Source organism: Ranitomeya variabilis, chromosome 4 (assembly GCF_051348905.1).
Source record: "Ranitomeya variabilis isolate aRanVar5 chromosome 4, aRanVar5.hap1, whole genome shotgun sequence".
Classification (NCBI taxonomy): Eukaryota; Metazoa; Chordata; class Amphibia; order Anura; family Dendrobatidae; genus Ranitomeya; species Ranitomeya variabilis.
In genome coordinates, this window is record NC_135235.1 from 677,055,229 (window position 1) to 677,070,700 (window position 15,472).

Consider the following 15,472-nt stretch of genomic DNA (forward strand, 5'->3'; position numbering starts at 1 on the left):
CCATGTTAAAAGGTATTTACCACATATGTGATTTTAAAATATCCCTTTAAAAATTCCCCTTTATTAAAAAAAAAACCCTCAACCAACTCTGTATTGCATGTGAGGCCATTTGTACATACACCAGTTTTAAATTTACCTTTGTGAAATGATACAACGGACATTTTTATAAAACATTTTATTAAATTATTTTTTAATTTCCTTTTTTTTTTGGTACCATCACAATTAGGAGCTAAAATGCTCTTTATTTTAAATACAAGAACATGAACTGGGAATGGTTTCAAGAGTAAAAATAAAAAATAAACATTTTTTAAAGAGAAAAAAGAAAAAACACACGCAAAACACACGCTCACACATTGAAACCACATGCTGCACAGACCACTATACTTGTTAAATACATCAGATTAAAAAAAAAAAACCTAAAAAACACCAGGGAATTAACCAAAAAGCATGGACTCATGCACACGCAATCACCAAGACACACACACACACACACACACATGCCTGAAAGCACACAGGTGCATGCACACGCACAAAAGCGCGCAGGCATAAAAACACAGGCACAGGCATAACAATGGCGCAGGAATAACACAGGTGCAGGCATACATACAAAAGCACACAGCCGTACGCAAATACACACAGATGCACACACACAAAAGCACACAGGCTTCTGCAAACACACACAGATGCACAAAAGAACACAGGCGGACCCAAACACAAGACGCATACAGACACGCACACATACACACGTAAAAAATGCCCAAATCACAGTGTCTGGGATGCTGGCAGGCCTCCCACTGGAACTGGATGCTGGCTGTCTTCACAGTGGCAGGCCTCAGGGTGGATCTGGACGCTGGCTAATTCAGGACGATGGAAGGCCTCTAGCTATACTCAGGTTTTTAGCTCTTGCTGTATTCAGTACATCATACAGACACAAGTGCAGCACCCCAGAGTCCTGGTTGTTGCAGTACTGTGGCTCCGCCACTATGGGGAGCTATGGTACGTCTGATTGCACTAAGGAGTTTCTCTGACCAGGTACATTCTCACCACACTTCACACTCCGGCCACCAGGGGGGGTGGTCCTATCTAGTAGGCCACTCCTCACAACTCTGGTAAAACTGGGGGTTGGACAGGAAGACAGGGAGAAGTAGCTGGGAAGAGCTAGTGAGAGGACCTGTCAGGGATGGGGATCCTGGCAGACTCCTCAGAGCAGAACTAACCAGCAAACAACGAGAATACAGAAAAGGAGAATACCAGCAGGGGTTTTGTTGAAAGAGGCAGCACCTTGCTGAGGCGCAAACAATCGGTGGCCGGAACGCCGAGCAAGTAAGAGACTTTAAGTACATTGCAAACCACGGCAGGACAGCTAATTACAGGTTGGCTGTCTCACTTAACACCTAAGCAGACAACGGAGGCAGCTGTGGGAGAGGGGCGACTCTAGAGTCCCGGAAGAACTCCAGGCCTACCCCGTCATACGGGTGCGTCCTACCATATCACCTGGAGGACGGAGAACGAACAGTAGAGACAGAAAGAAACAGTTGTGAGGACTATCCCGGGAGCTCAGCAGGGAAGAACTACAACACACAGCGCTAGAAGGTAGATACTGATTCCCACCTGTGAGGAGAACTCCTGATGTGTCGTTGGACCGGCCGGTCTCTGAAAACCCAGTTAACAGCGCTCTGGACTGAGGTCTCCAACATCTTCAGTAAAGAGGTAAAGAGACTGCAAACTGGTGTCCTCGTTATTTACCGCGACCTGCACCGTTACCACACCACTTATTGCACCGGACGTCCCCCATTGACAGACAGGGCCACGGACCGGGTCTAGCCACCGTGACAACCCCAGGACTGAGACCTAGAGGCCCGGCTCCGGGTACCCCTCGGCCCTGCGGCGGTGTGGGGGCGCTCCAACTTGGCGTCACGAACAGGATCTACTTAAGCCTGAAGAATCAGGTCAAGTGTGCCAAGGACATGTTGCGGGAAATGAAGGAGGCTGGGGTGGTGAGAGACAGCTGTAGCCCCTGGGCGGCTCCGTTAGTCCTTGTTAAAAAGAAAGATGGTACAATGAGGATGTGTGTTGATTACAGACAGTTGAATCGCATTACACATAAGGACGCATACCCACTGCCCAGGATAGAGGAGTCTCTGGCTGCTTTAAAATCTGCTAACTATTTCTCTACCTTAGATCTCACCAGTGGGTACTGGCAGGTTCCTGTGGCGGAGGCGGACAAGGAAAAGACGGCCTTCACGACGCCAATGGGCCTCTGTGAGTTCAACTACATGCCCTTCGGATTGTGCAATGCTCCCGGAACGTTCCAGAGGATGATGGAGAGCTGCCTGGGACACCTGAACTTTGAAACCGTGCTGCTATATCTGGATGACGTCATAGTCTTCTCTAAAACCTACGAAGACCATCTGAAGCACCTGGCCGAGGTGTTTGAAGCCTTGTCCAAATTCGGCCTAAAAGTGAAACCGTCCAAGTGTCATCTGCTGAAACCTAAAGTGCAGTACCTGGGCCATGTGGTGAGCGCTGAAGGAGTGGCCCCAGACCCCGACAAGGTCACAGTGATCCAGGACTGGCCAAAGCCTAGTGACCTCCACGAAGTCCGGCAGTTCCTCGGGTTGGTAGGTTACTACCGGAGATTCATTAAGGATTTCACCAAGAAGGCCGCACCCTTGCAAAATCTGCTGGTGGGCCAACCAAAGAAGACCAAGGGGAGGAAAACCCCCTTTGATTGGAACGAAGAGCTGGAGGAATCCTTCACCTGCTTGAAGTCGGCGCTGACGGGGGAAGAGGTACTGGCTTACCCCGAATACGACCAACCGTTTGTGCTGTACACAGATGCCAGTAATGTGGGACTAGGAGCCGTGCTGTCTCAGGTCCAGAACGGCAAGGAAAGAGTGATCGCTTACGCCAGCAGGAAACTCCGTCCCACGGAAAGGAACCCTGACAACTACAGTTCCTTCAAACTGGAATTCCTTGCCCTTGTCTGGGCAGTGACGGAGAGGTTTAAGCACTACCTGGCTTCCGCGAAATTCACCGTCTTCACGGACAACAATCCGCTAACGCATCTGGATACCGCCAAACTCGGGGCCTTGGAACAGCGGTGGATGGCCCGGCTGTCCAACTATGACTTCACCATCAAATATCGGGCAGGGCACCAGAATGCCAATGCCGATGCTTTGTCCCGAATGCCCAATTTACCAGAAGTGGGAGAAGACCCGGAGGCACTTGAAGAGGTGGAGCTGCCTGCCTTCCATCGCCCCAAAGCCACTCAGAGCTCTCACCATGTGAAGAACAGGCACAAGAACCAACCGGATGCCACGCTGAATCCCCTGCCCCACCACGGATGGGCAGAAACCCAGGATAGTGACCCCGCGGTCCGTCAGGTGAAGGAGCTCTTGACGCAGGCTGGGTTGCACCCTGGCCCAGATGATCCACAAGAAACCCAACAGCTGTGGAAGGGAAGAAGCAAGCTGTTTATCCATGATGGCAAGCTGTGCAGGAGGAGCATCGACCCACGTACTCATGAATTGGTGTGGCAGATAGTGGTGCCAAGGCGAGATGCGCCCATGGTTCTGGGAGCCTACCATGATGGAGCCGGACACTTCGGATGGAAGAAGCTGGAGAAGCTACTCCGAGGGAGGTTCTATTGGATTGGCATGAAGAGAACCATTGAGAAGTGGTGTCGGGAGTGTGGTCCATGTAGTCTGCGCAGAAAGGACCGTGACAGCCAACGGGCCCCCCTGCGGCCTATCATTACCAAACGGCCGCTTGAACTGGTCGCGCTGGATCATGTGAAGCTGACACCTAGCCGGTCGGGCTATATCTACGCCCTTACCATCGTGGACCACTACTCCAGGTTTCTGGTGGTTGTGCCTGTTAAAGATCTAACGGCCAAGACTGCCGCCAGGGCCTTCCAGCAGCACTTTTGTAGGCCCCATGGCTACCCAGAGAAGGTACTGACCGACCAGGGACCTGCCTTTGAAGCAGAAGTATTCCAAGAATTCTGCCAGTTGTACGGGTGTAAGAAGATCAGAACTACACCGTACCACCCTCAAACCAACGGGATGTGCGAGAAGATGAACCAGGTAGTAATCGATTTATTGAAGACCTTGCCTGTGGAGGAACGGAATCTGTGGCCGACAAAGTTGCCTGACTTGGTGGATATGTACAACCACATCCCAGTAAGTTCCACCAACTGTACTCCAGCGTACCTGATGCGAGGAAGGTCTAGTCGGTTACCCGTTGATCTGGACATGGGGGTCCTAGTACCCGAAGATACCTCGCCGGATGCGGATTGGGATGCAGAAAGGCAGCGAAGGTACCGCGAAGTGCAAGAGTGTGTGGAGAGAAGTCTCGCCCAGGCTAGGCAGAGGCAAGAAAGGGACTACAACCAACACGCTCCTGCGATTCCCCTGTCACCTGGTGAGCAAGTGCTTAAACGAAAGAGGAGGTTACACAAGCTCGATGACCAATGGGAAGCGGAACCGTATACCATCTTGCCATCCGACTTCGACAACACTAAGGTCTGTCTCATCAGCAAGGACAAAGGGGAGACCTCGACAGCGGTATCCAGGGATCACCTTAAGGTCTGCCCCGATAAATTGAAAGAGAGGGGCACGGCCCCAGAAATCTCCCCGCCGGTGGAAAAGGAGAAAATGTTCCATACTGTCCTTGGTGACTTTCCCCAGTCCTGGACTCTGATAAACCAAGCCGTTGCGGTACCTGTTGTAATGTTTGAACAGCCGGACCCGCCAGAAACAATGGTGGAACCAGATCATCCGGCCCCGCAACCTCAACAAGCCTTGCCTGAAGAAGCCATGCCAACCGTTGAACCGGCAAATCCTCCCTCTGCTATCAGTGAGCCTGCCGTACCCACTGTTGATAGCAGCAGCTCTGAGAGCCCCAACCTGCCAGTGCTACCCAGACTCACTAGAAGTGTAGTTAGAAGACAGCGCACTACACCAGCGGTAGCAAGCATAGCGGGCCCTGTTAGGCCAATAGCAACCCCTGCGCTGCGAAGGTCCACACGCAGCACACAGAACCAAACTCCCCTCCGCTACAAAATGTGGAGGTATTGATAAGGGCTGCTATTTCATTAAAAATGTTTGTATGCATATCTTTTTGTTACAGGTTGTTAAAATGGACAATAGAGTAATGGACAGTGAATTGCTCAAAAACTTTCATAAGGGGGACCCCTTTGTTTACCCGGGGTCCCCGCTGTTTCAACCACTGAACTGAGAGTCATAAACTGTGCATGACCTAACTTTTGCAACGTTCAAGAATCCTCACCTCCCGTAAAGGGAAGCATTGTTATGTTCAATTGTTATGCTATTTCAAAAGTTTGTGTGTTTCCTGTTAACATGTATTATTGTTCTTGTTTTCCCAGTCCCGGAGTACTGGATTTAACCGGGGGGGAGTGCAGCACCCCAGAGTCCTGGTTGTTGCAGTACTGTGGCTCCGCCACTATGGGGAGCTATGGTACGTCTGATTGCACTAAGGAGTTTCTCTGACCAGGTACATTCTCACCACACTTCACACTCCGGCCACCAGGGGGGGTGGTCCTATCTAGTAGGCCACTCCTCACAACTCTGGTAAAACTGGGGGTTGGACAGGAAGACAGGGAGAAGTAGCTGGGAAGAGCTAGTGAGAGGACCTGTCAGGGATGGGGATCCTGGCAGACTCCTCAGAGCAGAACTAACCAGCAAACAACGGGAATACAGAAAAGGAGAATACCAGCAGGGGTTTTGTTGAAAGAGGCAGCACCTTGCTGAGGCGCAAACAATCGGTGGCCGGAACGCCGAGCAAGTAAGAGACTTTAAGTACATTGCAAACCACGGCAGGACAGCTAATTACAGGTTGGCTGTCTCACTTAACACCTAAGCAGACAACGGAGGCAGCTGTGGGAGAGGGGCGACTCTAGAGTCCCGGAAGAACTCCAGGCCTACCCCGTCATACGGGTGCGTCCTACCATATCACCTGGAGGACGGAGAACGAACAGTAGAGACAGAAAGAAACAGTTGTGAGGACTATCCCGGGAGCTCAGCAGGGAAGAACTACAACACACAGCGCTAGAAGGTAGATACTGATTCCCACCTGTGAGGAGAACTCCTGATGTGTCGTTGGACCGGCCGGTCTCTGAAAACCCAGTTAACAGCGCTCTGGACTGAGGTCTCCAACATCTTCAGTAAAGAGGTAAAGAGACTGCAAACTGGTGTCCTCGTTATTTACCGCGACCTGCACCGTTACCACACCACTTATTGCACCGGACGTCCCCCATTGACAGACAGGGCCACGGACCGGGTCTAGCCACCGTGACAACCCCAGGACTGAGACCTAGAGGCCCGGCTCCGGGTACCCCTCGGCCCTGCGGCGGTGTGGGGGCGCTCCACAAACACATGCACAAGCACACACAGACGCACACAAAAATGGCAGTACTCACACTGGTTTGAAGGCTGTAGTGATCTGGAATGGTTTTAGTGGCTGGCTCTTGGCTCTATGGTGGCTGGAATCTGGGTGTGGCAGGAGTCTTGGTGGCAGAAGTCTTTCTGGCTGGAGTCTTGCAGCCTGGAGTCTTGCAGGCAGGCTTCTTGCTTCTTTCTTCTTGCTGGCACATTTGGAGTTGAAGGCCCAGGCCAGGTTTATATAGATTTGGGGGTGTCTGGTGAATTTGCAACAAAATCCTGAATCTGAGCATGCTCAGTGTAAAAAAACATATTGCAGCGCTGCATTGCGTCATACGACGTGTCTCGACGGATCCTGCGTCCATAGGCTTCCATTGTAGCCAACGACGCATGCCGCAGGTTGCGTCGCGACACGTTTTTTAGGCGGAGACAAAAATCATTACAATCAAAGTTTTTTCCAGACGACGTGTCGCTAAATTTCGACGCATCCGTCGCACGACGTACAAGACGTATGACAATCTGTCGCAATGCGTTGCCAATACAAGTCTTTGGGGAAAAAACGCATCCTGCGGGAGATTTTGCAGGATGCGTTTTTTTCACAAAACGACGCATTTTGACGTCTGCAGAAAAACGCTAGTGTGAAAGTAGCCTTACTCTGTCGATAAAAACTGTTGCTTCTTGCAATGATTGCTGAGTACTAGCCATTTGCTCTGAGGCAGGATCTAAATATTTGAACTTTTTTACAAAAAATCTGGTCATGGATACTGGCTCCTGATTAGGCCTAAGATCCATCACCATTCTATAGACCTGCTCGAATTTTACCAAAAATGCAAATGGGTCCTCATTAATATTGGTACGAAGCTGTTCCAATAAATCAGCTGTTGGAGAAGATTCTCCTGTAAAAAATAGATTTAATTGTTTGAGTCTGTCTTCTTTTGTACTATGTGTCAATTCATTATCCTCATTTAATCTGGGTGTGGTCTGTAACCTTTTTCCGCTATGTGAGGGTAACCATACTTTGAATATCCTATTTTTTTTGTTCATCATTAACCCCTTTCTGACCTCGGACGGGATAGTACGTCCAAGGTCAGATCGCCTGCTTTGATGCAGGGCTCCGCGGTGAGCCCGCATCAAAGCCGGGACATGTCAGCTGTTTTGAACAGCTGACATGTGCCCGCAATAGCGGCAGGTGAAATCGCGATTCACCCGCCGCTATTAACTAGTTAAATGCCGCTGTCAAACGCAGACATCGGCATTTAACCGCCGCTTCCGGACGGAAATGAGCGCATCGCCGACCCCCGTCACATGATCGGAGGTCGGCGATGCTTCAGAATAGTAACCATAGAGGTCCTTGAGTTACTGATCCCCGGTAGCTGTGAGCGCCACCCTGTGGTCGGCGCTCACAGCACACCTGCATTTCTGCTACATACATCAGATCGCTACTATGTAGCAGAGCCGATCGTGTTGTGCCAGCTTCTAGCCTCCCATGGAGGCTATTGAAGCATGGCAAAAGTTAAAAAAAAAGTAAAAAAAAATGTGAAAAAAATATAAAAGTTTAAATCACCCCCTTTTGCCCCATTCAAAATAAATCAATAAAAAAAAATCAAACCTACACATATTTGGTATCGCTGCGTTCAGAATCGCCCGATCTATCAATAAAAAAAAGCATTAACCTGATCGCTAAACGGCGTAACGAGAAAAAAAATCGAAACGCCAGAATTAAGTTTTTTTGGTCGCTGCGACATTGCATTAAAATGCAATAACGGGCGATCAAAAGAATGTATCTGCGCCGAAATGGTATCATTAAAAACGCCAGCTCGGCACGCAAAAAATAAGCCCTCAACCGACCCCAGATCATGAAAAATGGAGACGCTATGGGTATCGGTAAATGGCGCAATTTTTTTTTTTTTTTTTTTTTTAGCAAAGTTTGGAATTTTTTTTCACCACTCAGATAAAAAATAACCTAGTCATGTTAGGTGTCTATGAACTCGTACTGACCTGGAGAATCATAATAGCAGGTCAATTTTAGCATCTAGTGAACCTAGCAAAAAAGCCAAACAAAAAACAAGTGCGGGACTGCACTTTTTTTGCAATTTCACCGCACTTGGTATTTTTTCCCCGTTTTCTAGTACACGACATAGTAAAACCAATGATTTCGTTCAAAAGTACAACTCGTCTTGCAAAACATAAGCCCTCACATGGCCAAATTGACGGAAAAATAAAAAAGTTATGGCTCTGGGAAGGAGGGCAGCCAAAAACGAACACGGGAAAACGGAAAATCCCAAGGTCATGAAGGGGTTAAGATTGTATTTGTCTGTGTTTGATTCAAAAATGTCTGCATTATAAAAGGCATCCATCTTGTCATTGAAGTTTGGAATGTCTTTTACAATTTTCATTAACTGATCGTGTGTTTTCAGATTAATGCGTGCTGCTCTGTCATGGAATTTTTTCCGTTGTAATTCATCTGCCTGTAAATCTTCTGAAACATCTAAATCTTGTGTGTCCGGTATAAATGATGCAGCAGCATTGTCTTCATATTCTTTTGATCGTGTAACAACAGAAGCCTTTTTTATATCTTGTCGCAATTTGAACAATAATTCTGTTCAAGTATTAATTTGATCTTCCAATTGTTCAATATGTTCTGACAATATTAAACAATTTGGACAATCAAAGTAATCCCTGTCAGATTCATGTGTGTCACCTTGTGTATCAGTATGACCAATGTCTTGTGTGATAGTACATATTTCATGTGTCTGTGCTTCAGTTTTCTCAAAAACTAAATTATTGCACACTCGGACCATGTGCATTACATTTTGAAGCTTCCTTTGTAACTTTTTTACTGAAAAAAACACTTATCAATTTTAGGATTCTCTGCTTCACATTGGCTATACAAACTAGACCATAATTGTGAATCTGTATGGATATGAACAAACTTAAACTCTATATTACTTTTTTTAGAATAATCATGAATAAAATCCATTTTCTTACCTATGGAATATCTTTTCCTCTCCTGGATTGATCCAACCGTCAATGGATGATCCTCTGTGTCTTTTCACCGATTCTTCAGACCTCCGTCTGGGACATGCAGTTCTTTGAAGACACGAATCCTCACTCGTCTGTAGGCTCTGTCTGACTCTTGTAACGTGATATAGTGGAATTCCTGCACCTTGAACAACAGGTGTTTAGCAAAGCTCCCCTCCCCCGTGTGCAAGGGGACGGATTCCACACAAAAAAGTACAAAAATTAGATCTGGCTGAAGCTCGCCATAATGTTAGAAAAAATAACTCTTCCTTACTTTTTCAAGTAATAATATGGTGAGAATAGAAAAGGAAAGCAAAATTGAATTGTGTGGATAAAACAAATCTTGTTTAATGTCCATTCAAAAAGTGATTACAAAAATGAAGAAAAAGTAAATTCATAAGGCTGGGTTCACACTGCGTTAGTGTGACCCGTTTAACGGACTACGTTACACCGCGGCATAACGCGGTGTAACGTAGTCCGTTAACGCCGCCATTGAATGCAATGGCCGACGCATCGCTAGCGCACGCCCACAATGGGCGTGCACTAGCCATGTGCCGTCATTGAGTGACGGACCCGAGACGCGGGCTGCAGCGTTTCCGGGTCCGTCACTGCTAGCGCAGATAGAGCTAGCAAAGCTCTGTCTGCGCTAGCGGGATGCAAACACCGGCACTTGCACTAGCAGCAGCCCGTTAGCGTATGTGCTGAACGGGCTGCTGCTAACGCAATGTGAACTTAGACTAAGTTCATAGCACACAAATTAAGTATTAGATTATAAGAAAGAAATCAAACATAGGTCTTACATATGGCCTTGAGGTATGACGTGGTCCATGTGGAGAGTCTCAAGAAATGAGAGATCTGCCCGAACTGGAGCTGGGTATTTCCTTACATACTCTTTTGACCCATAGGCTTACATTGGTTACTATTTTCCTACCTTTTAACCACATATGGTGATCTACCGCTATATTCATAGCTCGTACCATATTAGCAGAACCTAGTAGCTTGCAGAATAGCATATTGGTTCTGTACATTACCTCATTCCATATTACCTAAATATATATTGCTTGTGTTTGTTACAAGTAACATTAGTCATCTACTTATAGCCTCATTTTGACAAGTGTCCTCTAACTTTGACATACAGAGAACAGATGCAAGCCAAGATCCTCAGAATAGCTTAGTCACACACTACCTAGAACTTCTGCTCATTAATTGAACTCTGTATATACGTTAAGTAATCTTTAATATTTTCATTATTATTATTAAAATTTTACAGATTTATTAATGTGTCCTTCCATAACCAGGATTACACAGTACTGAAGAAGACCTCTAGTGAGCACTGTCAGGACCCTGTGTCTGAGGGATGGGGAAGACCCCTTAGCCCAATCAAGGGGCCCCCACCTTACCCCCGGATACATCAAGACATCAATGACCAGAAGATCCTAGAACTCATCTACAAGATGATTGAGCTGCTGACTGGAGAGGTGAAACTGCTGGGAATGCTGGGACATTATATAATAACGCTATGAAGGGATCGAAGGGTGACGGTATTATTGTATGTGTCAGGTTCCTATAAGGTGTCAGGATGTTGCTGTCTATTTCTCCATGGAGGAGTGGGAATATTTAGAAGGACACAAAGATTTGCATAAGAACATCATGATGGAGGTTCCCCAGCCCCTCACATCACCAGGTAAAAGACAGGACTAAACACACATGGCCTATAATTATCTGTAATCTAATCTCTGTATGTGTTTCCTCCAGTTTTACACAGTAAGCTGACAACACCAGAGAGATGTCCTCTACTTTCACAGGACTGTAAACAAGAAGATCCCAATGTTCCTCAGGATCATCAGGTAGATGGAGAGAAGGTGTCATGAGATCTCCCCTATGATGTGTAGACGGCTGTGAAGGTCTTGTGCTCAGTCTTGTTTTATCCACTGGTATTATATGTTTTATACTTGTGTAATGAGAATGGTGGAGATGGCATTATTAGAGCTGATCATAGATGTGACTTCTCCATCTGTCTGTGACTTTTACATATTTTTTTCAGGGTGAATATCTGACCCATATTAATACAATAGAGACATATGTGAGGGGTGATGAGCAGTGTAAAGAGGAGATTCCTACATATGACTACCCAGGTGAGTAGTAACTTCTGAATACAGAGTCACAAATTCTTCTCAGTCGCCGCCTGTGGCTCCTTTATTGATTTTGTAGTCCGGCCATATCACAATCGCTTGATCACCATTTTGCGTCTAGATCACAACATTCCCTCCCCCAGTATATATTCCAATATTTGGTAGGCTCTAGAGCTTCATCCTATAGGGTTTTCTCTCAGACTGTGATCTGTCATTGTCTTGGTGAATAATTATATTTTTGTACATAACTTGCCATTTCTAATTGCATTGTAAGTAGAAATGTAAAAAAAATATAAAATTCAAGGATATTTTATTACAAAAATAATTGGTTTTATTCTTGGCAGATTACTGTACCAGGAGATCGGAGGTACAGCTGACATCTTCAATTTTTAAATCAGATATTCTTGAGATACCACAGGATACAATTGTAATGAATGCCATTACTCCAGATAAACCACCATACCTTCACTGCAAACACCTATCATCTGATCCTTGGAAACAAATCATGTCTCCTGATTCATTACTGATTACGAAGGAAAATCAAAGTCACAAAATAAGCATTAAAAAACAAATTGCTATTAAAGCAAAGAAGCCGTTTTCACGTTCAGATTATGGAAATAGTTTTCCCTTCAAAACACCTTTACTTAAACATAAAAAAATTCCCACAGCGGAGAATAGATTTTCTTGTTACAAGTGTGGGAGATGTTTTATTCAGAAATCAGGTCTTGTTAGGCATATGAGAATTCACACAGGAGAAAAGCCTTTTTCATGTTCAGAATGTGGGAAATGTTTTAACCAGAATTCGATTCTTGTTAGTCATCAAAGAACTCACACAGGGGAGAAGCCTTTTTCATGCTCAGAATGTGGGAAATGTTTTAACCAGAAATCGATTCTTGTTAGTCATCAGAGAACTCACACAGGGGAGAAGCCTTTTTCATGTTTAGAATGTGGGAAATGTTTTGCAGATAAATCATCTCTTGTTTCACACCAGAGAACTCACACAGGGGAGAAGCCTTTTTCATGTTCAGAATGTGGGAAATGTTTTGCACAGAAATCATCTCTTGTTACACACATGAGAACTCACAGAAGGGAGAAGCCCTTTTCATGTTCAGAATGTGAGAAATGTGTGTTTGGAGACTGTAATACGGCGTGCGGTCGCCCCATGGATACTGGACAAGGAGAGGTCCGGCGTGTTTAGGGACTGCAATCTAAAAGCCATATGATGTGTAGTGCTATGAAACGGGCACTGAGACGAGATGCAACTATGTATTGAACTTTGATGACATGTACTATAAAATGCTATGCCCCTTTATGTGTGAAGTAACACATTAAGGAGACTTTTGTGCTTGAACTTTGTGGGTCACTGCCTCTTCACCGCATACGGTGATACTGCAGCATTACAGTATGTAAATGTGCATGTGTAGCAAAGCTGTGTGTATATGTAAATTTGCATGTGTAGCAGAGCTTAGTGTGCGTACACTGTCCATGTAGCAGAATTCTGTTTATATTTGTGTGCTGCAGAGTTCTTATTAACCCCTTCATAACATATATTTACGTCATATGTTGTGTCTCTTACATTGATGCAGTCTCTGGCACTGAGCCCACATCTTTCCTCGTATATGACAGCTGATTTAATCATTTGTTTTGTGCTTTTAACAGGGGCAGGAGAATCAGAGCTCCACCCTCGGCTGTTAAACAGTCAATCTCTGACAGCGGGATTTAACATGCACCGGCCAGAAACGAGTCATTCCGGCAGCCCATCAATGCCCCATTTCACATGATCGTGGGGCGCTGATAGTTTGTCATGACAGCCAGGGGTCGTAGATAGCGTTCATAGGAGATTGTGAATTCACCTATACATAGCAGATCTGAAGCACTGCTATGTGTAGCACAAGTGATCAGACGATCGAAGCTTCAAGTCCCCTAAGGGATCTGAAAAAAAAAGTAAAAAGTGAAAAAAAAAGTTTTTATAAATATGAAAAAAATAAAAAAAAACACAAAGGTTCAAATGACTCCCATATTTGCCCCATGGAAAATAAAATGGAAATACACATATTTGGTGTTGCTGCATTCAGGAAATCATATCAGGGAATCATATTGCCATTTCACTTTTACCATATAGTGTACAGGGTAAATAAAATACCAAAAAAATGGAATTGCACTTTTTTTTTGCAATTTCACTGCACTTGAATCCATCTTATGTTATCAATATATGTGTAAGAAACAATAAACATCCTACTGCAATTTTACTGTGTGTGTCCAGTGTCAGTTCTTATACATTCCCTAATAAACCAGTGAGTAAACCTGCTGATTATGATTTTACAATTTTAATGTTTAGTCCAAAAAAGTTAAACATTTCGCTCTAGAAGCATGCTTTTTTTATTCTTAAACTCAGAACCCCAAAGTTCTGCTTCTACTGCTAAAGAAAATAATTCCAAAAAAGTGAGGCTCTTACAAAGAGCAACGACCTTTGTCATATCGTGTTGGAGGCCATCTGGCCACATAACACTCAGAATCAGAAATAGCACCCAACAGATGGTAGCAGTCGAGATGTACCGGAAGAAAGGGAAAGGCTGATTCAATTTCAGACTTCCCTATAAGAGTATGTGCACACGTTCAGGATTTCTTGCAGAAATTTCCTGACAAAAAAACGGACATTTCTGCCAGAAATCCGCATGCGTTTTTTTCCAGAGCTTTTCCAATGCATTAAATAGCGGGAAAAACGCAAAAAATCCGCAAAATTAATGAACATACTGCTTTTTTTACTGCGATGCATTTTTTTTTGCTGAAAAAAAAAGGCATCATGTGCACAAAAATTGCGGAATGCATTCTAAATGATAGGATGCATATGTATGCATTTTTTATGCATTTTTATAGCGAAAAAACACGAAAAATCCTGAACGTGTGCACATACCCTAAGTGCTCCTTGTCTCAAGTCGCGGATTAAGGAAACGACCCTGCCAAAAAAGACAAAAGAAAATGATGCATCTTCCTTGGAGGTACAGTGGGTACCGAAAATATTCAGTCCCCTTTTAAATTTTTCACTCTTTGTTTCATTGCAGCCATTTGGTAAATTCAAAAAAGTTCATTTTTTTCACATAAATGTACACTCTGCACCCCATCTTGACTGCAAAAAAACAGAAATGTAGATATTTTTGCAAATTTATTAAAAAAGAAAAACTGAAATATCACATGGTCATTAGTATTCAGACCCTTTGCTCACTGTTGAGCAGAAGCACTCTTTTGAGCTCGTACAGCCATGAGTCTTCTTGGGAATGATGCAACAAGTTTTTCACACCTGGAATTGGGGATCCTCTGCCATTTTTCCTTGCAGATCCTGTCCGGTTCCGTCAGGTTGGATGGTGAACGTTGGTGGACAGCCATTCTCAGGTCTCTCCAGAGATGCTCTATTGGGTTTAGTTAAGGGTCTGGCTGGGCCGGTCAAGAATGGTCACAGAGTTGTTCTGAAGCCACTCATTAGTTATTTTAGCTGTGTCCTTAGGGTCATTGTCTTGTTGGAAGGTGAACCTTCAGCCATGAAGAGATTTTCATCCAGGATATCTCTGTACTTGGCCGCATTCATGTTTCCTTCAATGGCAACCAGTCGTCCTGTCCCTGCAGCTGAAAAACACCCCCATAGCATGATACTGCCACCACTGTGTTTCACTGTTGGGATTGTATTGGGAGGGTGAAGAGCAATGCCTGGTTTTCTCCACACATACCGCTTAGACTTATCACCAAAAAGGTCTATCTTCATCTCATCAGACCAGATAATCTTATTTCTCATAGTCTGGGAGTCCTTCATGTGTTTTTTTAGCAAACTTTATGCAGGCTTTCATATGTCTTGCACTGAGGAGAGGCTTCCATTGGGCCACTCTGCCGTAAAGGCCCGATTAGTGGAGGGCTGCAGTGATA

General features: G+C 45.1%; 1 protein-coding gene across 1 annotated transcript in view; it reads left to right on the forward strand.

Annotated features, from left to right (window-relative positions):
- The window catches only part of LOC143769297 (oocyte zinc finger protein XlCOF8.4-like), a 31,462-nt gene extending 17,589 nt beyond the window's left edge, over positions 1-13,873 (forward strand). Inside the window, exons 3-7 of the mRNA XM_077257802.1 lie at positions 10,724-10,903; positions 10,986-11,109; positions 11,181-11,272; positions 11,470-11,560; positions 11,902-13,873. Coding sequence (XP_077113917.1) covers positions 10,724-10,903; positions 10,986-11,109; positions 11,181-11,272; positions 11,470-11,560; positions 11,902-12,755 — 1,341 coding nt within the window. The 3' untranslated portion in view covers positions 12,756-13,873. The remainder of the gene's footprint in view (positions 1-10,723; positions 10,904-10,985; positions 11,110-11,180; positions 11,273-11,469; positions 11,561-11,901) is intronic.
- The last annotated feature ends 1,599 nt before the right edge of the window (positions 13,874-15,472 follow it).